This window comes from Eulemur rufifrons, chromosome 1 (assembly GCF_041146395.1).
Source record: "Eulemur rufifrons isolate Redbay chromosome 1, OSU_ERuf_1, whole genome shotgun sequence".
NCBI classification, from domain to species: domain Eukaryota; kingdom Metazoa; phylum Chordata; class Mammalia; order Primates; family Lemuridae; genus Eulemur; species Eulemur rufifrons.
The window spans coordinates 24,221,370-24,247,817 of record NC_090983.1 but is presented as its reverse complement, the minus strand read 5'-3'; the positions used below and the strand labels follow the sequence as shown (position 1 = coordinate 24,247,817).

At 34.4% G+C, this 26,448-nt stretch overlaps 1 protein-coding gene across 2 annotated transcripts; it reads right to left on the bottom strand.

The window, feature by feature from the left end:
- Positions 1-1,517: 1,517 nt before the first annotated feature.
- MYL1 (myosin light chain 1) lies at positions 1,518-26,220 on the bottom strand. Of its 2 annotated transcripts, none has more exons than XM_069467583.1 (7): positions 25,980-26,220; positions 13,683-13,710; positions 9,203-9,346; positions 5,422-5,595; positions 4,917-4,994; positions 2,387-2,429; positions 1,518-1,835 (listed from the first exon to the last, which is right to left on the bottom strand). In XM_069467583.1, the coding sequence occupies exons 1-6, from the start codon at positions 26,103-26,105 to the stop codon at positions 2,401-2,403; spliced, it is 579 nt and encodes a 192-aa protein (XP_069323684.1). In that variant the 5' UTR covers positions 26,106-26,220; the 3' UTR covers positions 1,518-1,835; positions 2,387-2,400. The 2 variants fall into 2 exon arrangements, with proteins under 2 accessions (XP_069323684.1, XP_069323689.1); XM_069467588.1 differs by lacking the exons at positions 13,683-13,710; positions 25,980-26,220 and adding exons at positions 13,963-13,987; positions 14,728-14,800.
- Between the last annotated feature and the right edge of the window lie 228 nt (positions 26,221-26,448).

Here is a 26,448-nt window from a genome sequence, read left to right as displayed (position 1 = left end):
AATACAATTAAAAATTCAATTCCTGAGTCACACTAGCCACATTTCAAGCGCTCAACAGCCACATGTGGCTGGTGGTTAACATATAGGACAATGCAGATATAGATTTCCATTTTCACAGAAAGTTCTATTGGATGGTGCTGTGTGATATTTCCAATTCCCGATCTATGGCGAGCTTGGCCCTAAAGATCATGAACTCATAGTGCATTTTCCTTAAAAGAGTGATTATCATGTCCCAACATCATCTTGGCTACAAAAGCAGACGTTGAAGTGAAAGTTCTGTTGCTGGAATTCGAGTGACCTTTGTTAGACTGAAGGAGCATGTTGCCCTGAGGCTTCCAATGTCAGCAAAAAGTTGTTTTGGCTTCCAAAAATGAATAGGCAGGCAGGTGCTTTTCAGAGATTTTCTAATCCTGTATGTTATAATTATCTTTTTAGGGAGGTGGGGAGAGCATTTACCACACATCTCTTCTAAATATTCAACTATTAACTTTCAGATTCTGTTCAAAAGAAAAAGTGATATGTGATAGCATTCTGAGGTGATGAAGTATGTTTACACCATGAAGTTTTCTGTTAAGTAGTCTTACTATTTTTGACAGGTATTGAAAGATTGAGCCTAGATTTGGGGACACGGATGTGCAAAGTAGGGGGAATCACAGTGGGAGAGAAAATATTAGTAAACAGCATCTTGAGTTCTTGAGCAATAATCCCGTCCCCAGAGAGTTTATTTTTTTTTAAGTAACAGCTGAAAGGTCACTTTAAATCTTATCCTCAAAGACACTAAGTGAGAAGGATTAAGAGCTTGCTAGAATTTTCTAATAAGACAGATTGTTAATAGAGCTGAAATAGATCAAACCATGAACAAAATGATTTACACAAATCTGAGGAAACCTGCTTTCACCTTGAATGGCCTGGATAGTTTATATTAAGCCATCTCTCATCCAATCTGAATCTCGTCAGTTTGCTATTTCACTTTTTCAATAATATATAATTATCATTATTCAATTTATTATCGCTTTGTAGACTGCAGTGATTTATTCTTTTTTTTTTTTTTTTTTTTTTTTTTTTTTTTTTTTGAGACAGAGTCTCGCTCTGTTGCCCGGGCTAGAGTGAGTGCCGTGGCGTCAGTCTAGCTCACAGCAACCTCAAACTCCTGGGCTTAAGCGATCCTACTGCCTCAGCCTCCCGAGTAGCTGGGACTACAGGCATGCGCCACCATGCCCGGCTAATTTTTTGTATATATATATTTTAGTTGGCCAGATAATTTCTTTCTATTTTTAGTAGAGACGGGGTCTCGCTCTTGCTCAGGCTGGTCTCGAACTCCTGACCTCGAGCCATCCACCCGCCTCGGCCTCCCAGAGTGCTAGGATTACAGGCGTGAGCCACCGCGCCCGGCCTGCAGTGATTTATTCTTTTAAAAGTTTATAATTCATCAATATCCTGTACATTTAACAAAAGAATGGAAGTTTTAAAAATTAGGTTCATTAAGCAAGAAAATAAAGCACAATGTGACTTGAACATTTCAGACTGACCAAAATTGTTTATTGATTAGTGATTTTAAGGATGTTTGTTGACTCAAGGTAGATAATAAAGAGTGGTGCTTGGATTTGGATTTGACATTGTCAATATTTTATTCTTCTTGTCTAGAGCAGCAGACACTTGGTTGTGTGGTATGAATACAATTCAGGAGAAACTCAAGGTATATAAAAATTCAGGGAGTCCTTCCGTCTCGAACGGTCCAGATTGTTTTGTTTTTCTGAATGATGGTAACCAGATCTGGACAGTAATGAGTGTGATTAAAATAAGCTTCCAGCCAGTCTTCTTACACAATGCTTGTTCTGTCAAGGAAAAGGGAAAACGAGTTAGATATTGATCATGTCTTTTAAGAAAAGAAATTCGAGGAAATAATGTCAAGTGCAAAAGAAGAAAAAGCACAAAATGAACCAACACTTACAAGGTAAAGCATTTCCTAGTTGTAAGAACCTGGTTGCAAGTGCTTGAATTTGGACTGTTATGACATGGTGTTCTAGAGCAGTAATTGTTAAAAGCTACTTTAGTTAGGCAAAAAAATTAGACCCATGCTTTTATCAGTGTTATGTTTCAACTAAATTAATTAACTAGTCTGTGATTTGTTGACTCTCCATTGCGTAATTGTAGTATAGTCAGAAAGATAGGGTTTACAGGTGGAAGGAAATGTTTATACACTTACATAAAAATGCTCTATTTCTACATAACCCATCTCAAGGAGTTAATGTTTTATGGTTAATATAAATATCTCTTAATTAGGAACAATATTAATTATATCTACAGCAAAAAAGGGAAGCTGTTAATTTTTGAAGAACACAATATCAATAAAGCCTTATATATTAAAGAGGGAACAGGTATATACCTTGAATGCTCCATTCAGACAGACATGATATGCTTAACAAAAGCTGTAGGGGTAATAAAGATAATTTAAAGTTAGAAAACAGTCAAATTTAATAAAAGAGAGGTTTAGAAATTTAGCTCAATCCTAATTACTCTTAGCTGTAGCAGTAGAGTTCATTTTCTTAAGCTCTGTATAACCCACAATTCTTAATACTGGATTTATGACCTTTGCCCTGATTTTGTCAATTTAATTTTTTGAGTAAGTGGTACATATACATGGTTAAAAATTTTTTTTTGAGAGACAGGGTCTTACTATGCTGCCCAGGCTGGACTCAAACTCCTAAGCTAAGTGATCCTCTCACCTCAGCCTCCCAAGTAGCTGGGACTACAGGTGCTCACCATGGTGCTCGGCTACAGTTAAAATTTTTTCTTTAAAGCATAAAAGGGTATATAATTCACACACAAAAGTTTTTCACCACTGTCTTCCAGCCACCTGGTTCACCTCTTTATAGTTAAGTTAACAGAGCTGTTTACACATATATAAGAACACACAAATATATGTTTCTAAAAACCTTTTTATAGAAATAATGGTATACTCACCTCTTTATAGTTAACAGAGCTGTTTACACATATATAAGAACACATAAATGTATGTTTCTAAAAACCTTTTTTACAGAACTAATGGTATACTCTATACACTGCTTTATACTTGTTTTTCTCAATTAATAATTTATCTTGGAGATATTACTATAACTGTATACAAGAATGTCCTTATTTTTTATGACTGCAGAGAATTTCGTCATGTAGATGTATCAGAATTTATTTGACACATTGTACATTGATGGACATTGACTTGTTCAAATATTCATTATGAATAGCACAGTAATGAATAACCATGTATATATGGTTATTTCACTTGAGTGCAAATATATTAGAGACTAAGTCTCTTGAAGTGGATTTGCTGCAATTAATAGTACCCTACTGTCACCTAGGGGCTTTAACAATGTACATTCCCATCAGCAATGTGTGAGATTGCCTGTTACTATTAACTCTCCACAATGTAAACTGTGGCCAAACTTTTAATCTTTGGCAATCAGCTGATTGAAAAATGATACCTCTGGGTAGTTTTAACTTGAATTTCTTTTATTATTGCTGTAGTTTGTCATCTTACATTTATATTTATTTCCTTTTCTGTGAATTGTCTGTTCATGTAGTTGCTAAAGTTTTTATTGGATGGGATCTTTTATTAATTTATAGTAGTTCTTTCTTTTTCTAGCGATTTTTAGCTCTTTTTGATATTGATTGCAAATATCTTTTTTTCCTCGGGTTTGCTATTTGACTTTGCTTCTGGTGGCTTTTGCCATACAGATTTTTAAAAAATTATGTGGTTAAATTTATCAAAATGTTCAATTTCTGGGTTTTGTGTCACTGTTAGGAAGAACTCACTACTTTAAAGTTATAAAACAATTCTTCCATAATTTTTATGCTTTTTATGTTTTTGGCTTTTACATTTTACATTTAAATTTTTGACCCATTTGAAATTTATCCTGGTATAAGATTCAGATTTGACTTTATTTTCTAGATAACTATCCACTTGTTCAAACAATATTTATTAAATGATTATTCTATGTAATATATTTGTGGCAATAACCAAATGTGAAAAATTATTTACAGAAAAAAAAGAGAAGTTTAATCAAGAGTATCAGTGAAGATATGCCTGGCTAGGTACTTTGCGTTTCTTCTTTTCCCTCCTCCTCCCTCCCCTCCCCTCTTTTCGTTTTCTCTTCGATGTTTTTCCTCTTTTTTTTTTTCTTACTTTTTTCTAAGTTGTGGTCTTTATAAGCCTATATTTACATCAAAGCTATCAACACAGCTTTATTGAAATGTAGCTAGATTAGTCCTCTTTGGAGATAGATATATTTTTCAATTTTAGTGGAAATTATTATTTGCAAATTATATTATACAACTATGTTTTGCATCTTTGTATTGTGTAGTACATTGCTTTCACACCCTCTGGGTGAAGCTGTTGTAAATTTGTGGTAGAAAATAAACCATTGGCTACTATGAGATGACTTTCATTTAAGAAAGAACACTAGACAAGGAGAAGAATTAAGTTTTAGCAACAGCCCTGCCATTAACGATTTGATCTTCACAAAGTAACTAAACCTCTTTGGCCCTCAGTTTCTTCATTTTTATAATTGCTTGATATTAGTAAATGACTTTGAGATCTCTTCAATTTTAACATTCTATTAAATTTGATTCTGACATAAACCTGTCTATCTCCCAGGGATGTTTTGAAGATCTAACAAGAAAATACATGTGAAAACACATGTTAAGCTGTAAAACAATGCACAGTCTTGCTAAAATATACTGAAAAAAATCTTATTTGTATATTCAAATCTTCATAGGGTATCTTTTTGAGTTATTATGCAATTGATGGAAATAGGTATGTCAATAAGAAAGGAAGAGGAAAAGAAGTTATTTTAAGTTCAACGGAGTCCATCATCCACCCGATCAGTTAAGAGTTAACCACCAGTGCACGTTGCTTTTACCTTCATAGTTGATGCAGCCATTGGAGTCTTCTTGACCCTTCATCAGGGCTTCCACTTCTTCCTCTTTCATCTTTTCACCTGGTGAAACAAAACTCTTCTTTCAGAAAGAAGATCACATGGTATTTTCAAAATTCCACCATAGGCCACCAGTCAGGGACTGCTGGAGACTATGACTAAACTCTTTGGGTATAGGAATTGTGCCCTTCCTATTCCTCTGGCACTTAGTAGATTCTCAACAAACTGTGTTTGAATGAATTAATTAAATACACATTATTGCTAGTCATACAAATTATATCCTATAAGAACTACAAAACTTTACTTTACTTACTCATTGCCAATATTTTATGTTACCACTTCCCCAAAACAAACTCACCGCCACTGAGGCAAATTTATTTTTCCTTTGTAGTTTTTCCTTCTACCTATTTTGGTTATAATATGATTCTCCTGTCATGTTCTTTCCTATATATTTTGTCTTACTAAGTGCACTGGAATAAATTCTCCTTACCCAGGGTGGCTAGAACGTGGCGGAGTTCAGCACCCATGACTGTGCCATTGCCTTCCTTGTCAAACACACGCAGACCCTCAACAAAATCTTCATAGGTGCCCTGGTCCTTGTTGTTGGAAATTGCTTGCATCATGGGCAGAAATTGTTCGAACTCAATTTTCTTGGCATTCATCTCTATAAGAAATTGCAATTTGAGAGTTATCAGCTACTATAATACCATCTCTGAGTCACAAATTAAACTTGAAAGTTTATTCTAGATGATCTGAAAAATTTTCACACAGCTTCAATTTCAGCTCATAAATTGCTAAAAATGACCAAAAAATATGGTAATAGATAATAGCATGAGATCTGGAGTTCCAGTGCCTGAGCTTTTATCCACAATCTACCCTTTACAACTGTATGAGAATGGGCAAGTTTGTTAACTTCTTTGTGCTTCAAATTTTCATGTGTAAAACAGGGATACCTCATAGTGTTATAGTGAGAATCAAATGAGCTAATGTATGCAAAATTTATTTTAATACCTAGGACAAACTGAGTGCTTAATAAGTATAAGTCACTATTTTATTGGTATCGCTCATCTAATATTTCCCCAAAATACTAGAGAAATAATAGAAAAGTATACTGAGACATTAATACAACAAAACCATTAGCATATAAATATAGAACAATTTAACTGAAATTTAGTTTATATTCCACCTTTGTCCCCAGCTTTTGTAGGGCCTTCAATTTCTTTAAACTTTAAGTAATTTAAAAAAGAAGCTTATAAGGAGACTGTGTGTGCCAAATATTATGAGATTTCCTGACTTCTTTGTGATTTAGAGGCCTAGAGATGATAGGATTTTTTTTAGTATCTTCTGAAAAGGTAAATCTTATCAATGGCAAAAGTATAAATAGACTATCCAGATGTATGCAAATGGTAAAGTTATATACTCACAAAATCAAGATTTCCTTTTACTATTCTTTCTTCATAGACTAGGAATCTACATTTCTATTTACATCTGATATCTATCACATGTCATTTCCATTTCTACATTGAGGTTACATTGAGTAATATTAAAAAGATTAAATCTGAGTACTGAATAAATGAGCATTTATTTACTAATTCCATAAAAGATGGATGTTTGGTAAGTTAGAAAATCCCATTTCAAAATAAGGGTTGGCCCATGGTAACCTCACTTTATCTCATTATTTCAGCTAATTTCTGCATAATTTAACAGGAAATTTTCTTCCAAAGAAAATGAAATCTGAAGAATATCCCAGGAGACTGATTTTGAGGTAAGTTTCTTGAAATCAAGTTCCACGCCTCCCCTTTTTTTGACAAAGAATAGTCTCCAAAGCATTTTCAGTTATCAAGGAAAAAAAAAAAAATTATTTGCCCTCCCCCTCCCTCTTTTTCCAAATGGCAAACATAAACATCTCACATATGTACTTGAAAAAACTTCAGCTTTGTGTCTTGTCTTTTATAAAAATTATCTGTAATTGCCATAATAATTGTACATCTTTATGGGGTACAGTGTGATATTTGGATACATGTACACAATGTGTAATGATCACATCAGGATAATTAGCATATCCATCACCTCAAACAGTTATCGTTTCTTTGTGTTGGGAACATTCAAGATCCATTCTTTTAGCGATTTGAAAATATACAAAAAATTGTTATTCATTATAATCACCCTATAACACTAGAAAACACTAGAACTTATTCTTCCTAACTAGTTGTACTTTTGTATTTGTTAACTAACTTATGGCTCCCCCTCTCCCTCTGCCCTTCCCCACGTTTAGTAACTACTATTCTATGCTATACTTTCATGAGTTCAGCTTTTTTAGCTTCTGCGTATGAGTGGGAACATGCGGTATTTACTTTCTGTGCCTGGTTTATTTCACTTAACATGATGTCCTCCAAGTTCATCCACGTGACAACAAATGACAGAATTTTGTTCTTTTTTATGGCCAAATAGTATTTCACTGTGTATATATACCACATTTTCTTTATCCATTCATCTGTTGATGGACACTTAGGTTGATTCTATATCTTAGCTATTATGAATAGTGCTGCAATAAACATGAGATGGAAGATATTTCTTTGCAATATTGATTTCCTTTCCTTTGGATAGATACCCAAGAGTGGGAATGCTGGATCATATGGTAGTTCTATTTTGAGTTTTTTGAAGAAACTCCATACTGTTTTTCATAATTTACATTACATTACATGATTTACATTACCACCAATAGTATATGAGTCCCTTTTCTTTGCATCCTCACAAGCATTTGTTATTTTTTGTCATTTTGATAATTCCCATTCTAACTGGGGTAAGATGATATCTCATTGTAGTTTTTGATTTGCATTTTCCTGATAATTAGTGATGTTGAGCATTTTTTCATATACCTGTTAGTCATTTGTATGTCTTCTTTTGAGAGATGTCTATTCAGCTTATTTCCTCATTTTTTTTTTTTCTTGAGACAGAGTCTCGCTCTGTTGCCTGGGCTAGAGTGCCGTGGCGTCAAGCTCACAGCAACTTCAAACTCCTGGGCTTAAGCAATCCTTCTGCCTCAGCCTCCCTGAGTAGCTGGGACCACAGGTATGTGCCACCATGCCCGGGTAATTTTTTTCTATATATATTTTTAGCTGTCCAGATCATTTCTTTCCATTTTTAGTAGAGACAGGGTCTCGCTCTTGCTCAGGCTAGTCTCGAACTCCTGACCTCGAGCAATCCTCCCACCTCAGCCTCCCAGGGTGCTAGGATTACAGGCGTGAGCCACCTCGCCCGGCCTATTTCCTCATTTTTAAATCAGATTATTTGGGGTATTTTTTTGCTGTTGAGCTCTTTGAGTTTCTTGTATGTTCTGGATATTATTCCCTTGTCAGATGAATGGTTTGCACATGTCTTTTGTTTAGAGTGGCATTTTCCAATAGACTATTATGCTTTTCCATGAACCGCTGGGGTTAAAATTAATTTCCTTGTTCCAGACTAATAACTGGATTTCTGTATTGAGTAAATGACTTTTGCAATCTTTCCACTTACATATCTCACTGATTTTTGTCCCAGGATTTACCTTGGGGGACTGAATGTAAGTTTTGGCTTAGGATTTTAAAGATTTTTTTTTTTTATAATTCTTTAGAAATAGAAAAATACTCTTATTAAGATGTCATATTGTCTATTCTTAATTAAAATAGCTGGGTTTATTTTAAGATGGCCCTGGAAGCAGGGTGTCAAAGGAAAGAACACAAGGTAGACAGCATGTATTTTTCAGTTGCTTGAAAACACTGAAATTTCATTTCCACAGCTTTTATCAGAGATTTTCCTCTAGAAGTGTGCCATTGTCATTTACTCAGAATTGTTTATAAAGTGCATTGTGTTTTAGTCATATTTAACATTTTTGTCAAAATGTTTAAAAAAATTTCTCTGAACGTTTGAAATCTGAAAAAGTGTAAAGATTTGGATATTGTTTCATTTCATTAGCCTTTACATTATGAACATTCGATAAGATGATAATGTTAGCATTAGATATTATTTTCTTTCATTAGCATGACATTTTATCATGCTTGGAAATTCTCAAAGTAAGGTTAACTTATTTTATGAGGGAAAAAGCTGAGACTTTAGATAGCCAAAAGGCACACTTACCACAATCAAGGGTAAAATAAGCCCTATAATTGTGAAACAAATAAGATTTCTCAAATCTCTCTCACACACACACACACACACACACACGCACGCGCACGCTCACGCACGTACTTCCCTAAATGTCCACTCTTCTTGAAAAAAACTGATGAAATTACCTTCATTGCTGGGATTTCCCAGAACTTTCTTGACCTCTGCATTGGTGGGATTTGTGCCCAGGGCCCGAAGGACATCACCGACCTGGCTTAAGGTGATCTTGCTTTCACCTGTTCGGTCAAACAGGAGGAATGCCTCCTTGAATTCTGCAAGAAGCAAAAAGCATTAGGGTGTGTTTTCTTCCTCGGACCTATCAATTGACCCTAACTCCATCAAGGATTCTGTTCAAATTCTTGTGTCTTTTACAACTCTTGCCAACCGCTCCAGCTGTTATCTTTGGACTCTCTCTTCCTGTCTCAAACTATCATTGGCAAATCCTTTTGGCATTTCTTTTTGGTATTATTCTAAAGCGGCATTTACAACTTTGTCATATATTATTGTTAATCAGATATGGTAATTGGAGATCCTAGTCATATTTATTCATATGTCCCTCATCTGCCTGGGAAGCAGGACTGGGTTAAGAAATTCTGAGGCCTTGAGAAATCTTAATAATCCTTCATATAGTTAACAAGACTAATGACATTTCAAGAAATTTTCAATCAGAGTTGTGGTATGTGAGGTTGACCCAAACTTCTCGAATTATATAGAAAAATTCCTTCTTGAGGTACAAATTTCCTAGGCTCTTCCCTTAACCAATTTTTTTCCAGGAATAACTTCATTTTTCAGAAAAAGTTTAGAAAGGCAAGAAAAACCTGTACATTCTATAGTATAGTAACCACTTCAATATGTGACTCTAGCAGGCTCCTAGTGTAATCAATTCAGAGGAGAAACACTTGCTTGGATTTGTTACTATGATAAACTCTTTAAACTTTACTCTTTTTTTTCAGATAATACATATGATAACATGTTATATTAGCTTTAGAATTTATGCATTTTTAATTAAAATTGTATGGAGATAATTGTAAACTCACATGCAGTTGTAAGAAATGATATAGAAAGATCTCTTGTATACGCTGTCCAGTTTCCCCCAATGGTAACATTTTGCAAAATTATTGTATATTATCACAACCAGGATATTCACATTGATAGATTCCATCAATTTTATTCCTATTTCTCCAATTTACTTATACTCATTTGTGTGTGTTGTGTATGTATTAAATACATATTTAAGTGTTGCCTATTCTTATTATAATTATCCTGTTGATTGATTACTTTCCCTAAATTTTGTCTTTCTTTTTTCATAGAACTGGTTTTGCCTTTCAAAATTATAATGACAAAGAATTTAGAGGGTATACCAAAAAGACAGGAAAGTATGCTACTCTGGATTTTGGGGCCAGTAAAGCCATTTTAGTTGAAACTTTTAAACTTAACTAGATGAAATTTTCTGGGGAACCCAAAGATACTGATGGCAACTTGTTGGAGTTAATGCTAACAACACTCAAACAACCATTTGTGAATGAACTGGTAGAGGTGAAAACATTCTTTTTTGGCTGTCAGTAGTCTCAGATCAAAAGATGCTGTCTAGATAAATTACTCAGCAAAATACTGTATCATATTAACCACCACTTCCTAATCTAAGATTGCACCAGACATTATATTCACAATATAAGACTATGTTACCATTCTTTGCTAAAATTGCCCCCTCAAATTCTATGCATTTGACTATAACAGATCATTTCCTTAAGGTAAAAAAAAATATGCTTGCAGGCACTATGGAGTCATTAGTCAAATATTATTTTTCATCTTTCTAAGGGACATGTGAAACTGAACTATTCTTGTTACTGGCTCCAGGCTTTCATGCACAGGCTGCTCAGAGGGCTCACTATTACCCTGGTCAGGTGCCAAGGTAGAAATAGGGTTTCATGGGCTGTAATCGAATCACTCTTCTGACATTAACATTTTGATTTAAAAGCAGAGCCCAGAAAGATACTGTTTTTCTTACCCCAAATTTTTTAACCTACAATAAGTTATTCTCTTGAAGAATTTAGAATAAGACGGGCAAATTACTTACCAGGAGCTGGCTACCTGTTTCTGTAAATAAAATTTGGTTGGAATACAGCAATGCCCATTCCCTTATGTATTGTCTGTGGTTGTTTTCACACCTCAGTGACAGAGTGGAGTTGTTTTTACAGAGACTATGCTGCCAGCAAAGCCTAACATTTTTACTATTTGGCTCTTTAAAAAAAGTTTGTTGACCTCAGTCTGTAACAGTACTGTTCTTGAACTTTCTGGTAATGATAGAGGTGTTCTCACTCTGGACTGCCCCAAAAGGTAGCTACTCACTGTTGCTCTTGAACACTAAAATGTGACGAGTGCAACAGAGGAAACAGATTTTTTAGATTTATTTTTTTTAATTAATTAATATTTAAATAGCCACATGTGCCTAATTGTCTACTCTACTGGACAGCACAGGACTTACACTTTTAGAATTCTATACTTTTCTGGTTGTTTTTTTGTTTGTTTCCTTTCCTTCAATGCTGTGAATACATTCAAATAGAGCAGCCATGAGTAAAATTCTTTAATCATTAAACAAGGAAATAAACTAAAAAAATCTTTCATTTCTGAAAGTATAGGATTTCTATTTAATTTAAAATGCTTACATTTGTTTTCCTGACCCAGAGAAAACCAGTCCACTATACTCATGCTTGCTGAGCTTCTGTATCTAAAATCTATTTCACATGTGGAGTAACAGATTTAATGTTCAACAGTAAGTCCTTCTGTTCCTGCAAGGGTTTTTAAGTCTTCCATTGCTTGGTCCAACTATAGTTTGGCAGTCACAATGACACTGTAAGTTAGATATTTCAGAGGACTGGAATGCAGTAGCTGATAATGTAGCAGCATCAGTAGTTAAAAATGCATTACAAATCAAACAAATTGTAGTTGAATAACTGCCTTTTTTCGATTAAAAATAGTCCTTCAGGCCGGGCGTGGTGGCTCATGCCTGTAATCCTAGCATTCTGGGAGGCTGAGGTGGGAGGATTACTCAAGGTCAGGAGTTTGAGACCAGCCTGAGCAAGAGTGAGACCCCGTCTCTACTAAAAAGAGAAAGAAATTATATGGACAACTAAAAATATATATGTAGAAAAAATTAGCCGGGCATGGTGGCGCATGCCTGTAGTCCCAGCTACTCGGGAGGCTGAGGCAGAAGGATTGCTTGAGCCCGGGAGTTTGAGGTTGCTGTGAGCTTGACGCCACGGCACTCTAGCCCAGGCAACAGAGAGAGACTCTGTCTCAAAAAATAAATAAATAAATAAATAAATAAATAAAAATAAAATAGTCCTTTATAGTATAATTTCAAAAGATCTTGAGTTATGAGTCATCAAATCATTGAATCTGTCCTCATGAGGCCATCAACCATGATGTAGATACATGAGTCTGTACTACAGCAAATATTCTTTTTTTCTTAATTGATGTCCAAACATAAAATATTTCAGACACCGAAACAGACTGAAGAATGTGGAGTTTTTTAGGTTGACAACTGTGTATTTGAATAGGTACTTATTAATCACCTATAATTATAATTATTTATGTCTTCTATATCATGATATATACATACTTATTATGACCAATATTCTAACATAAACAATATCATATAACAAAATTTTTCTTTTCCTTCCATCGATGTATTTGTGTCTCAGTTCATTTAAGTACATGACACTATCACTCCATAAAACATTCTTCCCTGTACTTCGTAATGAAAACATCAGGCTCCTGTGGGGTGTGGGATCTGTTGAATCCAAAGGCCCAAAGGAGAAACAGTTGAAGTATTAGGAAAACTATTCAGATTCTCTTGACTCTTAACAGAGTTTGGAGTCTCCTAGCTAGTACCTGTTTTTATGAGTAGATAGTAATCTACTCTACTAATCTATTACTACTCTCCTACTAATCTAATCTACTAACTAATTTAAACTAATACTAGATTTGATCCTATCACTAATTCTTTGGGTCCTTGAGTAACTCCTATCACCACTCGGAGAGTCTGTCCTGCATCTCTAAGGAGGGGCTGGACCAGGCGACATCTAATATTCCTTACCCAGAATGTATCTCATGTAAGGAACATCAGATACGATAAATTACTCCTTTATGTTTGTCTCTGAATTCACTTTTATTCCGCAACTCACTATGGTGCTCATGGAAATTATGTAGATTTGGTAACTGGGCAGTTATATAATCAATTTTATTTTCAATCCAGACTTGTCAGATCTCTCTTTAGGAATTTGATTAGCAAATTTGCTATCTAAACTCTACATCCTTTTTGGGTATTACCTATTATATCAAATTGGTTTTATTTAGACGTCAGTGAATATAGGACCTGTTTTGTGGTGTTTATCTTTTGTTTGTTAAATTTTTGATTACTGATTATAAGCAAGAGTTTCAGGTTGAGCTAATTTATATTTAGAGGGATTGAGAGCAATTTATATTTAGAGTGGCAACACCAGTGGAGATAATTAGGAAGCGCTAATCTCATCCTAAGGGAGTTGGTATTCTCGTATGCCATCTTTATGAGTGTACACATTTAAGGTCTATAGCTTTTAAACTTACCATCCTGCTGTTCCTTAGAGAACTCGATCTGTTAGAAAGAAATTAATCACAAAGAATGTTTTAACCAAACAAAAATGTTCTGATTTTTTTGTGTGTCCAGCTCATTCCCCAAGTAATCTTCAAAGTAAGCACCAAAAATCAGCCTACTTTTCAGAATTCAGGCAGAGCTTGGACACTAACAGGTTGAGCCACAAAGTAACAAGCCTTGAAGATAAGTGATATTTCAGAAACTAGGCAGTTGTGTGCTTACATCTGTAGTAGAGAAGCTCAATTCACTTACCAGCAATCTGGTCAGCACTGAAGGACTGCAGTGGCGATGGAGAGAGAGAAAAAAAGAAACAACTAGTACTTTTCCAAATGCATTGACAGCAGAATGAGTGCTCTCTGCTCTGAGATTTTTAGGAAATCATGTAGGTATCCTGGCATAAGAAGATTGCCTTAGGGTACTTTTGAATCTAGGAACATAAAGAGCTATTGCAAAAGATAATTAGAGAACATCTCCCTGTATCTTAATAAATGATTTAACAAATGCTAAATTAAATACTTTCTGGAACAATATAATAATTTATGGTATATTTAAGATATGTCTAATAAGACATACTGTATTAAAAAGTATAGATACACTACATTAAAAAGGCTACCTTAAGTCTTTCTGCTGTTTAGCCAATATTAGCATAGAAAACCCAATACACTGAAAGCAGTTTACTTAATTTTAGCTATCAGCATCATTGGATTGTATTTTGAGGTACAATATTTTGCTGTAGTTGCAGTTTTTCCTAAATTTACATATAATAAAACGTGGTATAGCAAGAATTGGTGAAGCATAAAGTATGGCTTTTGGGAATAAGATGTATTTTTCCAGTTGGCATAACAGCTCTAATTAATCTCTTCTATCCTCAACAAAAATCAAAAGTAGATTCTAAAGACTCATACTGAATATGTTCTCTCTTTAATTCTACTTTTTGTCTGCGTTTCTTCTCAATAAGATCATATCCGCTATCTATGTCTTCCTATAAATGACAAAGAGTTTTCTTGTAGGACCCACCATGATGGAGTCGCTGGGCTGCAGAACAGCTGGGAAGCTGAAGAGTGAGTTCGGGCTGCTCCGGTCCCTGAGTGGGGTCCTCCCTTGCTGAGGCTTGCTTTTATTTCTGGGCAAGCGGTGACCTCACAACTAGCATCGGGTTTCAGAGAGAAGTTGCCACTCCCCTTGGAGAGTTTTTTAGCTTTCTTAGGGCAAAGGGAAAGATGGATCTGTACCCTGGGGGCTATTTTTAGGTAACCAGAACCCAGGAGTAGACGGCCATAGTGAAACTGAAGCCTGTCAGTACTTTTATGGTCTTCATCTTTGAGATGTTCCCTTGGAGCGTCTTCCTTTAAGAAGTTTCTTATCTGTTCAGTGGCAAGAGGAGCTTCGAATTTCTTTATGGTCTTGGGCTGGACCCTTCTCTTAGTGAATTATGGACTTTACAAACTTCTAGTCAGCAAGTTTTGGTAGTAATGGAATTTTTTGGATGGGACTGGTTTGGAGTTTCAAACGGCAACTGCCAAAGAAGGCCTCTGAAGCTGTCTTTAAAGTTCAGAGGACTTGAAAAGGCCATGCATGTTCTACGTGTTGCTTAGGGTGCACCAAAGGACACTCCAGTCTGGACTTGCAATCTCCATTTAAGGACCATCAGTCCAAGTTGTATTCTCAGGAGTAAATCTAAGACGGGAATGGTTTTGATTTCCATTTCTCACTATTCTCCCTAAGTCTTCTGACATTAGGTCTGGGAATTTCTGACATTTTCCTCTTTCCCTGTTATCTTTTTCATGGCTGAGTAGGGATATATTTTGAATTTTAGAAGTTCTTCTAGGCAGGACCAGATCATTTTTGTATTATTTTTCTCTCATTCTATACATATTCTTTTAAAATTTTGCATAAGTTCTTACTAGAACGTACTGATTCTGTTTCTGCCTTGGCAAACACTTTACGGATCAGTCTCTAGAAACCAAAAGAACCCAAAGCGGGGCTTGTGGAATGCAAGGTTGTATTTTAGAATTTTAAAGTTATATGAGGGATTGACTAGAAATGGTTTTTCATGGCAGCTTATCTGAAAATAGGGGACAACTCTCTTCCTAAAATGGTCCTGGGAAAAGTGGTACTGGAAAAGACCAGTCTTAGGATGTCCACTGATGTTCAGACAAAATGTTTATCAGTTTTCTACATATTTAAAGTAGATCATAGGCAAAAAATATGTTGGAGATGAATTGGAACTTGAGTACTGTTTCAGTAACTGTTTTTAAGGAGGGATGAACACAAAAAGCAGGAAGTCTCCCTTAGTAGTGAGCTATGTACTTTGTAGCTTTCTCTCAAACCATTCCAGATGAAATCAACATTTAAATGCATATTTAAAAGCACCCTAAGTTTACAAGTAGTGAAAAAAAAAAAAAAAAAAAGAAACCTCATTGGGTCTTGAGTCTCAAAATGAGGATTGAAAAATATGATTTTTAAATTATTAGTAGCCATGTAAATGCATACTTTCATAAATAGAATGACATTTTGGAAGGTTACTGGGAAATGGAGATTAATAGAAAAATTAAAAATGCTTTGAATCGTTGGGGGAAATAATAGAAGGGAGAGACAAAGGCGATAAACTTTGATAATTGTGGAATTTGAAATCTCATAATTTTTGATACACAAATTAAAGCATTAGAGTAGAGCATGTTTTCTTTGTGTTCGTTAGTTTTGTAATTATATTTATGTGATTGTGTCATTAAATTTGAATTGCCCTATGATTATTATTGACAACTAGCATATATCTTTAGTGGAGCTAATAACTATAAATAATGCAAAATTTACTAGCAACATTGCCCTACTAGGCACAATCATTTTTATATTTCATACTTTTTTCAAGTAGAAAAATGTGTCCTCACTGACATATAAAATATGGTTAATTTTTGTAAAATCTAGGTAAACTGGAAAGTGAGTTCAAAACTGTATTTATGTTATGAATAAGCGATTCCTTCTTAACTACTTGGGCATCATGTAAAGAGTTATCATTATTAAAATAAAAGCAGTAAAGTGGTAGGCAGTTGTCAAACTATTTCACCCTAGTCTTTTTCCCTAGCTTTATCACAGAGAATGAGAGTTTAGATTTTTTTTGCACTTATTGAGAATCAAAATAAATAGTTGGGCACTTTATGTGACATCAGGGAAGGCTAGAGTACAACCTAATCTAGAAAGTAAACTGTAGTTTAAAAGTTAGAAAAAATAAAATAAAATAAAAGTTAGAATACCTAGATTCTGTGTACGTAGGAAAAATGGGAAATGCAATTTATTCTCTGGTACACTTTTACTAATGACAAACCTCTCTTGTATAACATCTCTTCCCTGGTGTTATAATGATGAGGTAATCAGCCCTCTGAACAAAGGCATGGTATGAACGTCTGTTGATTTTGGCCTCAGTTTGCAATGTCATCATTTGGTTTGTTTTAAAAATTGGATTTAAGTCTCTTCTGTCTGGAATGTTCTCTTCTCATCTCTTCTGATCGCTCCTCTTCAGAGATCAAATATTCTTCAAAGCCCTGATAAAAGCTCCTCTTCTTGAAAGAAACGTCCTCTCTCTGTTCTACCCAGCGCTTTCTAACACTGCAAATTGTTGAGCCTTCCTGATTGTGAACTTCTGGGAAGCGCAGGCCATTCCTGACAGCCCTCAGTTCCTGATGTGGACCCACGTAGGGGCTGCCCCTACCTCTCTCACTAGGGTGCTGCTCCTGCCTTATTCTTAGGTTTTATTCCCCATAACTCTATAGAATATCTGGCTTATATTATAGATACTCAATAGATTTTCATTAAATTAAAATCACTAGAATATATGTATACTAAGCTTCTCCTTCAAATATAAGCTCCTCTAGAATATTATATACCCTGAGGAAAAGACTCCCTCTGTTCCTTCAAAGAGCTCATCTTCTAGAGGAGGGGCTGCATTCTCCTTCAGCGCTGTGTCTCTGGCATTTAGAACTGCCTAGCTCATAGTAGCCATGCTCATTTTCAATTATCGATGTATGCACCATTATATTTCTAGTACTTTCTCTTAGATTTTATGTAAATGTTTGTTATCTGGACTTCTAATTTGCCAACCCCCGATTTGCTTTTTAAAAATTTTTTTTTTTTTTATTTTTGAGACAGAGTCTTGCTCTGTTGTCCCCGGTAGAATGCAGTGGCATCATCATAGCTCACTGCAACCTCAAACTCCTGGGCTCATGTCCCTCCCGAGTAGCTGGGACTATAGGTGTGTGCCACGATGCCTGGCTAATTTTTCTATTTTTAGCAAAGACGAGGTCTATCTCTTGCTTAGGCTGGTCTCAAATGCCTGAGCTCAAGCGATCCTCCTCCCTCAGCCTCCCGGAGTGCTAGGATTACAGGTTTGAACCACCATGCCCAGTCTTAAAGGCTCTTTTTAATCCTAGCCTACATGCTTATCTCAGAATGTTAGAGTAAAATAGCTACATTCCACATTTTTTATGATTCTTGTGCTATCCTTTGGTATGTAGTAGGCTACAAGATACTGCTACTACTAAAAAGATTTTTTATTGCAATGTTTACAGATTCTTCTTCACTTCAAAAAGCATCTTTCTAGTAGTACTTATGAGGTTTGGTTAACCAATGTAAAGACAAGATAGTTTCTGGTATATAGAAAAAATTAATTTATAGGAAATATATTAAAATACAGTTAATTAAATAGGTTGTACAATTGATAGATGTTAAACTTTAGTACAGTAAAAGAAGAGCTATAATAAAGATGGTCTGAGAGATATATGATCTTGAATAGTGGCAAAAAACACCCTAGGAAAGAACATGGACCACAGTCTTCAAATAATGTCATCACCACTGCAAAATACAATGGGACTGATGACTGGTAAGGCTGAGTGAAGAAGCTAATCTACCCAAGGCCAGTTTTCAATCAAGAGACCATTGTTGTGTGCTCTCTGATTTAATGACTGGCAAAGAGGCTAAAGACCTGGAGATATATATATACACACACACATATATATGTATATATACATATATGCGTATATATGTGTGTGTGTATATATATATGTGCATATATACATATATATATATATATATATATAAACCCTTAGGAGAAACATAACTTAATTTTCATCCAATCTTAGAGTTTCTAGACCCACCAAAAAGGGCAGCGGAAGCAGTATTTTGGAACTCTTTAGGTTTTGTATTTCAGAATGACTCACTTAAGTCAAAGAAAATAAATATATTTCCTTTGTATTTTTGACCTCAAAAAATGATATTCTTAGGATGGTTGCTCTAATATGATATGAGCAGGGGAAATGAAGAGTAATAAGAATACAGTACCAGCCCAAGGTCTCTAACATAAGGGAGATTAGATGGTTAGATTGCATAGGGTGATCTGAACTGAGACAAAATGGATAATTCTGTGCTCAAGAGGCCTAGACTAGTCAACTGAATTCAGCCACATGAGAGCAAAGGCTCAATTATTAAAATAACACAATGTAGACCAATAAGAATTAAGAGAGGTCTGAGTTTCAATAAAAATTTAAGAATGTGACCCAGTTCTACACTTTTACATTTTTCTCATCAGCTTTCTCATGATTAATAATTGATAAAGAAATTTAAAATTTCTTGAGAGTTGTACTTTTTCTTTTGTGCATTTGTTTGTATGTAATTTCTTAAAAATTTAAATTTTATTTTTATTTGTTTCTTTATGTTTTCATTTTTAAAACATGAGCATTAGAAAGATTCTTTGTGTGTGTGCTTTAGTTTGTTTTCTTTAAACTCTGGCCCTTCGATAGTGCAAATTAATTTTTAATAAAACTGTAATGTCAATCATTTGCAATATTAATCCATTTGCAGTGTGACTATAACCTCAGGAGCAAATAAAAAATTATTTGAAACTTTTTCTTCTACAGTTCTTATAGTTTCATGCCTTAGGTTTAAATCTGTTACTCTATCACAAGATATGAGTACCACATGTCCTCTTTCAAATATCTATGCTACAACAAAAAAAGAACAGGTGGGATGAGAAAATTCTTTGTGTGTGCTTTTTCCTACTTATGTGGAGTAAGAGTTCCTTTTGTGAAGATGGATATATAAATAGTGGCATTGCCATTCTGGAGACTTCAAGTCTTTGTTGTGATATAAAGAGAGCAAATCTGGGAATTTTGTTTTGACTTTCTTATAACATATCATGTGCCTTTTAATTAAATAACTTCTCTTATATAGGTTATAGTTTCCTTGATATAAAATATTACATTGCATGATTTCTAGAGTTGTTTATGGTTTTACAATGTTGTGAATTTTCTGTCTTTTTGTCAGTATATTTATTCACTTTTTTAAATGGAAAAGGGCAGGGTGCCTAAAAATTGAATAGATAATATTACTTTGAAGTAGTGTAGATAAAGAGGAGTTAAACACATTATAATTTCATAACACCATGTTCAAGTCAGTTGGATTTTTTATAAATGAGAAACAGTATACCATTGGGCATTTTATAGGGACTTAGATACAGTGGAAGGAAGAATATAAAGTCAACGAGATGTGGACTTATCTTTCTCTGGCTTCAGTTCACTATTATTAACTTATGACCAGTATAGCCAAGATTTATTTTCCATACAATTTAAATTTTAAGTAGTATAATTGAACCCATTATTACTTTTATATTACATTTTTTTGCCCTCCAAATGCTGATTTGGGATGAGAAAGAAACTGTAGAAGTTTATGTGAGAAACAAACTATAGAAGATCTTATTTTCATACGAAAAGTATTTTGGTCTGAAGAGAAGCAGAAAAAAATGTAGTCTCAGCAGACTAAATATAATCCCTTCCACCATGAGTCAGATGGTGCTTAATACTGGGTAATTATGGAATGAGTTCTAAAGACAACTTGCCAGGGGGTTCATTTGCAGCACTAAAATGTCGAGAGCTAAATTTGGCACTGTCACTTTGTGGTCTCCTTGTCTTGCAAAGATTTTATTTTTTTGAAAAACTTCAAAGTGCCGTTAACTATTAATTGCTGAACATGATCTCTTTTTTTCCAAATTGCATTTTACTTTACAAAGACATCATTCTGTTACATATAATTCAAAATATAATTCTGGAGAGAGTTACAAAAATGTCTTTTAATAGTTTCTCACTCCATTCCACCTGTTCTCTTCTGTTACAGCATAGATATTTGAAAGAGGAAATGTGATATTCATATCTAGTGATAGTCTCAAATAATTTTGGATTTGCTCCTAAGGTTATATTCCCACTTCAAATGGACTAATATTGCAATTGGTTGACATTACAGTTGTATTAAAAATTAATTTTACCATTGATAGGCCAGAGTAAAAGAAAGCAAACTTTTAAAATTATGTAAAAAAACTTAGAAACAACTTATAGAAGTTTTCACCCATTCTTTCTAATTAGACCTTGACAACATGTATTCTTTTCCTCACACTGGTTAAGATTTTACCATATTATACATGTGGCATTGTATTTCTGCATATCATTCCAAAGACTACTTTTGGGATTTCCAGTTTAAATCATGCTGCTTATTTGTTAACAAAATAGAGATCTCATACCTTTCTCACAATATTAGCCTGATGACAAAATTTGAAGATCAGGTTTGATAAGTGCCTGCGTTTATTTAAATGAAAACAAAAGTATTTGAAAATTCAATCAGTTTCATTAAGTTAACAGTATTTTTTAATATCCATTTTCTGTTTACAACTTTTTACAGAAAACTAGAACAAAGTGACTAGGCGTCTTTCTAGATTCCTGATATTTCACCCTCCTTCTATAAAAGAGAACACCCAACTTGTTAGCAATAGATACTAAAATAGTAGAAAGCTGCGGAGAAGAGAATAGCAGTGAACTGCCAGGGTCAAAAGTCTTGGTGAACTTGCCCTGACGCCTGCCTGTCACCCCATCTTCTGGCTACACAGGACGGTGCAGGGCAATATCAGAACCTCTCTACCTCACACCTTTAAGAGTAAAAAAAGGCTCCTTTTTACATTCTTAGAAACAGCAACATATTACTGTTTACAAATGGGAGGTACCCTTGAAAACAGATGACACAGGTGACTCTGGATTTGGCCTGCTAAGTTAAATCCTAGCACCAACACTTAACTAGTTATTTGATCAGGTACCTAGCATGTAAACTTGTTTAGGCTCAATTTCTTTACTTGCAAAATGAGGATTAAAAACAACCTCAGTGTAAATGTTGTGAGAATTAAATAAGATAACATGGCACAAATAAATTAACGATGCACGTTGGTTGTTATTATGACAAAGACCTTAAGTTTTCAGAGTTTTTGTGGAGCATGACTTCATTTGATTTTCTCAGAAATTCTAAGTGGGACTGGGTTTATATTAGCCTTTAGAAATGAGAAAAAAGATTTCTATTCATTAACACAAACCATCCTCTACCTAGGCCAAAACAAGGCAATATTACAATGCATACAAAACTGTTTCCACTGAATACCCAACAGTAAGTATTATAGATGTATTTGGGAACACTAGATTTCCACCACATATATTAAATTTAAAGTTTACGTATTCCCAAGCATGTTGTCAATTGTTGCTGTAAGATTTGTCATTTGATAGAGTTTCCGTCAATGCATTCTGTACCTTTACCACTTTTTGTACTATCACCCGCAGTATCCAGTCAGGGATGACCTGATTGAGTGGTGAATACAAGGAGAATTAAAATTTAAACAATACAGTGAGAAACATGATTCAAAGTCCCATTACCTCACAGCAATCCTAACATATCAGTTAATGCATGCATCATGCAAAAAAAATTCACTTACACATTGAAGATCTTTTAAAATCTAGGTACATGGTTATCTCATTATTTACTTCCATTATTTCACTTGGGTGCAGTTTAGGGCAACTAGCGTTCATTCTTGTGTTTGCACCTACAACCATACTCTTAGTAGGTTTTAATTCCTATAATTGTGATTCTGTCAGGCAGTGTTCTTTTAGCTTGGGCATTGTTGCTGGAAACATCAGCTCTCTCAAGGCAAAGAGCACTTAGAATCACCAAGGACAGTAACTTTGCTGTTCAAATATCAGCGGTACTTTGTTTTTGAAAAGGGTACTCATAGAAAATCCATAGGGATTGAACATCAAGTAAGCATGCCTTCAGAGAGTATCAAAGGTTTTTTGTCAGAACAACTGATGAAATGTTACAAGCAAATAACCAACAAAATAGGAAATCAGATTGGAAAGCTCATTTAAGAAATTGATAAAAACTAATTAATAATATACAAGATTGTTCAGGGCTTATGAGGAGTCAAATAAATGGCTATTAAGTGTGGTATATTGTAACATGAAACATAGGTATTAGTTGGGAATACTATCGAGAGATTAAATTTTACTATTGCTATGACTATAGTACTACACAAAGTTAAACTACAGAATTACTCAAAGTCTAAAGGGCAGCTAGATTTCCAATCTTACACAATTTATGAAAGAATGTTTATAATTCAATTAAGTTTTGTTCTATGTCGAGTTTTCAGAAAGTTAATGAATACATATAACAGCTCTATTAATTTCTTTAAAGTTCATTTCCTCTGCTTGAAAAAAGTTTATAACTTATATGAGGTAATATATCTAGAAACATCATTAAGTGATTAAAAGAATCACAATATGAAATGTTTTAATGTACATTTTAATTAGGCCTGTTACCTACTGGGATGAAATTAAATTTTATAAAATTCTCAAGTTGCATCACATTCTTTGGCTATGCTAGGATTCCTCTAAATATGCACTGATTTATTTCATAGTAATGAATGCAAAGCATTGAAGACATTTAAATTCTTTTACAAAAATATGTTAGTTTCAATTCTTTTTTTCTCTTTCTATTAAGAATGTGTCCTCTGAATGAAAGATAAAGGTTAATTTCTTCCTGTTTCTTCAAAATTCATTACACTTCTCCTTTTTGATTTGTGTCCTTTATCAGAATCCATCACACCTCTTGTTTTGCAGTGAAATAATGAAGATGGAGCATACCCCATCCTTACAGAGACTCTCCAGGAGTATTTCCTTCTTTTGCTTAGTTGTACTAACTCATACTAGCATTAATTCAACAAATAAATGGAAGGATAAATCAATTTTCAAGATTCTGAAAAGTGTCACTTCTCTGCTGACTATGAAAAAATAGTTGGCTTAATTTTCGGATTTAAAAAGTGATGTTTTGTCTTTTCTTGGAGATCTCTCATCTGTCAAACTAAATTTTTATTTATGTACTTATCCTTACATAGTTCCTTGGGGAAGAAAATTAATGGCTATTTTCTTTTCTTTTTTTTTTTTTATTTCATCTTATTGTTATGGGGGATACAGAATTGCAGGTTACATATGTTGTCCATGTACCGCCTTTCCCCCCAAGTCAGAGCTCCAGGTGTGTCTGATCCCCAGATAGTGCGCATTGCACCCATCATGTAGGTATATATCCCTCCATTCCCCAACTCCCCTTCCCAAGTCAGCACCTTCAAAATGCCTATTTTCATTAGTGGGGTACTTCTTTTTCTTTTTAAATCAAGAAGGTACATTTTTTTCTTTCCAGAAGCTTCTAATACCACGTACAAAGAAATGATATTGTTTTATACATCACAATAAATGTAAAAAGGAATATTTTTGACATTGATTCATATCTCTCCTGTTACTATAGAGTGAAGAATTAAAGAATAGGGACAATCAGAATCACTATGGTGGCTGTGACCACACTTACTGTATAATGTCAGTGTGCGTTTATAAAGATACATTAACTAGAATTTCTGGAGATGAAAAATTGGTTTTCCTCTTAATGAATTGTATGCATGCAGTTTTCAAGGTAGAGACATTTATCAGACTATCTGACATGCATTTCTCCTTCTAAATGGATATTCATTAAGAATAGTTCTTAACCAATGTTAGAATTCTATGATCCACTTTTTCAAATATGACTTCAGGTAACTACGAAGTAAAGATTAAAGATTTGTGATGATCTACTTTTATTTTTTAAACATAAACTTTCAGATTTAACTGGAATGCTATAAAATTATGAATATATCTAATTTCATCACATTTATCTAAGGGTGATATAATTCAATATTTATTTCAAGGATATAAATATTGAATTACATATATATTTAGTATAAATTTATAATTACATTAAAATAGTCAATGGAATGTTTGTTTAGAGGTCAGTATCATAGTTGCAAGGAAACAATGGCAAGTTAGCAAAGTTAAGATTTACTATGTGTACAGAACTTTTGGCTTAAGTGAAAAGATCACCTCATGAGCACTTTCACTCATTAGTTTTCCATATAAGGCAGGGTTTCTTAGATGAAGATTTTCATACTGTCATTTGGACCAATCAGAACCCAGTGCATGAAGAGACAGTGCACATTTGATGGGTCATATCACTGAGAGGTAACAGGCACACTCATTCCGTCATTTTTCCAAAAGCGGATAATCTTTTGGCAGATGAGAACTTTGATCACAGCAAAGTGTTGACACAAAAATCAATCACATTCTCCTTAGTTCAAGATCAGTATGCAAAAGCTCAAAGACATAGCTAAAAGCCATATAAACAGCAAGTTTTACAATTTTTTTGGTTAGTTTCATTTAGAAGCAACTCACAAATTCTGAATTAAATACTGTGTATAAATAAACAAGATGACAGTTATAGTCACTGAAACACTTGAGTGAGTAATTTTCTGCACTGAGATCTCATTTAGTGTTGTATCAAATTTTATTAAGCAAAGCTGAAAGGGGAATTAACTTGAATTGCAAAAAATCTTCTTTTTCAGATGAAATAAGGCAGCTGTCAAATACATTCAGGACAACTGGGCCATCAGCTGTTTTTAAACTTCTGGAAACAAATAGGGGCTAAAACTTTCCTTTTGATGTAATTGTAAGGTAAGATATTCAGTTTTCACAGAAATTTTATTAAAAAAAAAAAAACCAACCAAAACACTGGTTAAAATATTTGTAAATGCAACACTTTCATACTTACACACTTTCCCCCTAAATTTCACTTTGACAATTTAGGGGAAAATGGAAATTAGAGAATAAAAAATAGAGCAAGTACAGTCTCCATATATGCTACTATATTCTAATAATTTCTGAAATTATATTCTAGAGTTTATTCTTTTTAAGTAGGATTCTCTTCTTCCAAAATATACTAGTTCTCTGAGTAATGTCACTCCTTTCAATGAAAAATATTCCCCTTGGTTCCTAGAGCTCCTAGAGCTCCCTGCTGTTGTAAGATGTTTCAGTGACCAAACAATTCACTCATTTAGTTACCTTAATGGAAGAGAGGTCAATTTTTTCCTCTTTGGGTTTGGCTGGGGCAGGTGCAGGTGCAGGTGCCGGTGCCGGGGCAGGGGCTGGGGCAGCAGCAGGTTTCTTCACGTCCTTCTTTGGTGCCATTTTGTTTAAAGGGATGGGTTAAAAAAAGAAGCAGCTCCTCCAAAAGAACCTGTCAAAATGGTTCTTGGTTCGGTTGATCCACAGCCCAGTGTCTTGAAGGTGGACCCAGAGTGTTAAATGGTATAAGGGCATGCATATATATTTCACTTAGTGCCTAATAGAATCTTGACACATGCGGCTGGATTGGACAGTTTGCTAGTCAAGGGGGATGGCATTTCAGCACAGACTATAAATGGAATCTAAAGGGTCAGGGCTTCATCAATTTTTTTAAACTCCCTTTGCTTTTTTTTTTTCACCTCCATATATACAGGAGAAAGAAGTATGACAAAGCCAGCTTCAGATC

Coding starts and splice junctions, on each gene's coding strand:
- MYL1 (XM_069467583.1), bottom strand. CDS start 26,105: ATGGCACCAAAGAAGGACGTGAAGAAACCTGCTGCTGCCCCAGCCCCT. Junction 13,711..25,979: donor TTGACCTCTCTTCCATTAAG/GTAACTAAATGA, acceptor TCTTTCTAACAG/ATCGAGTTCTCTAAGGAACA. Junction 2,430..4,916: donor TGGCTGCATCAACTATGAAG/GTAAAAGCAACG, acceptor TTACCCCTACAG/CTTTTGTTAAGCATATCATG.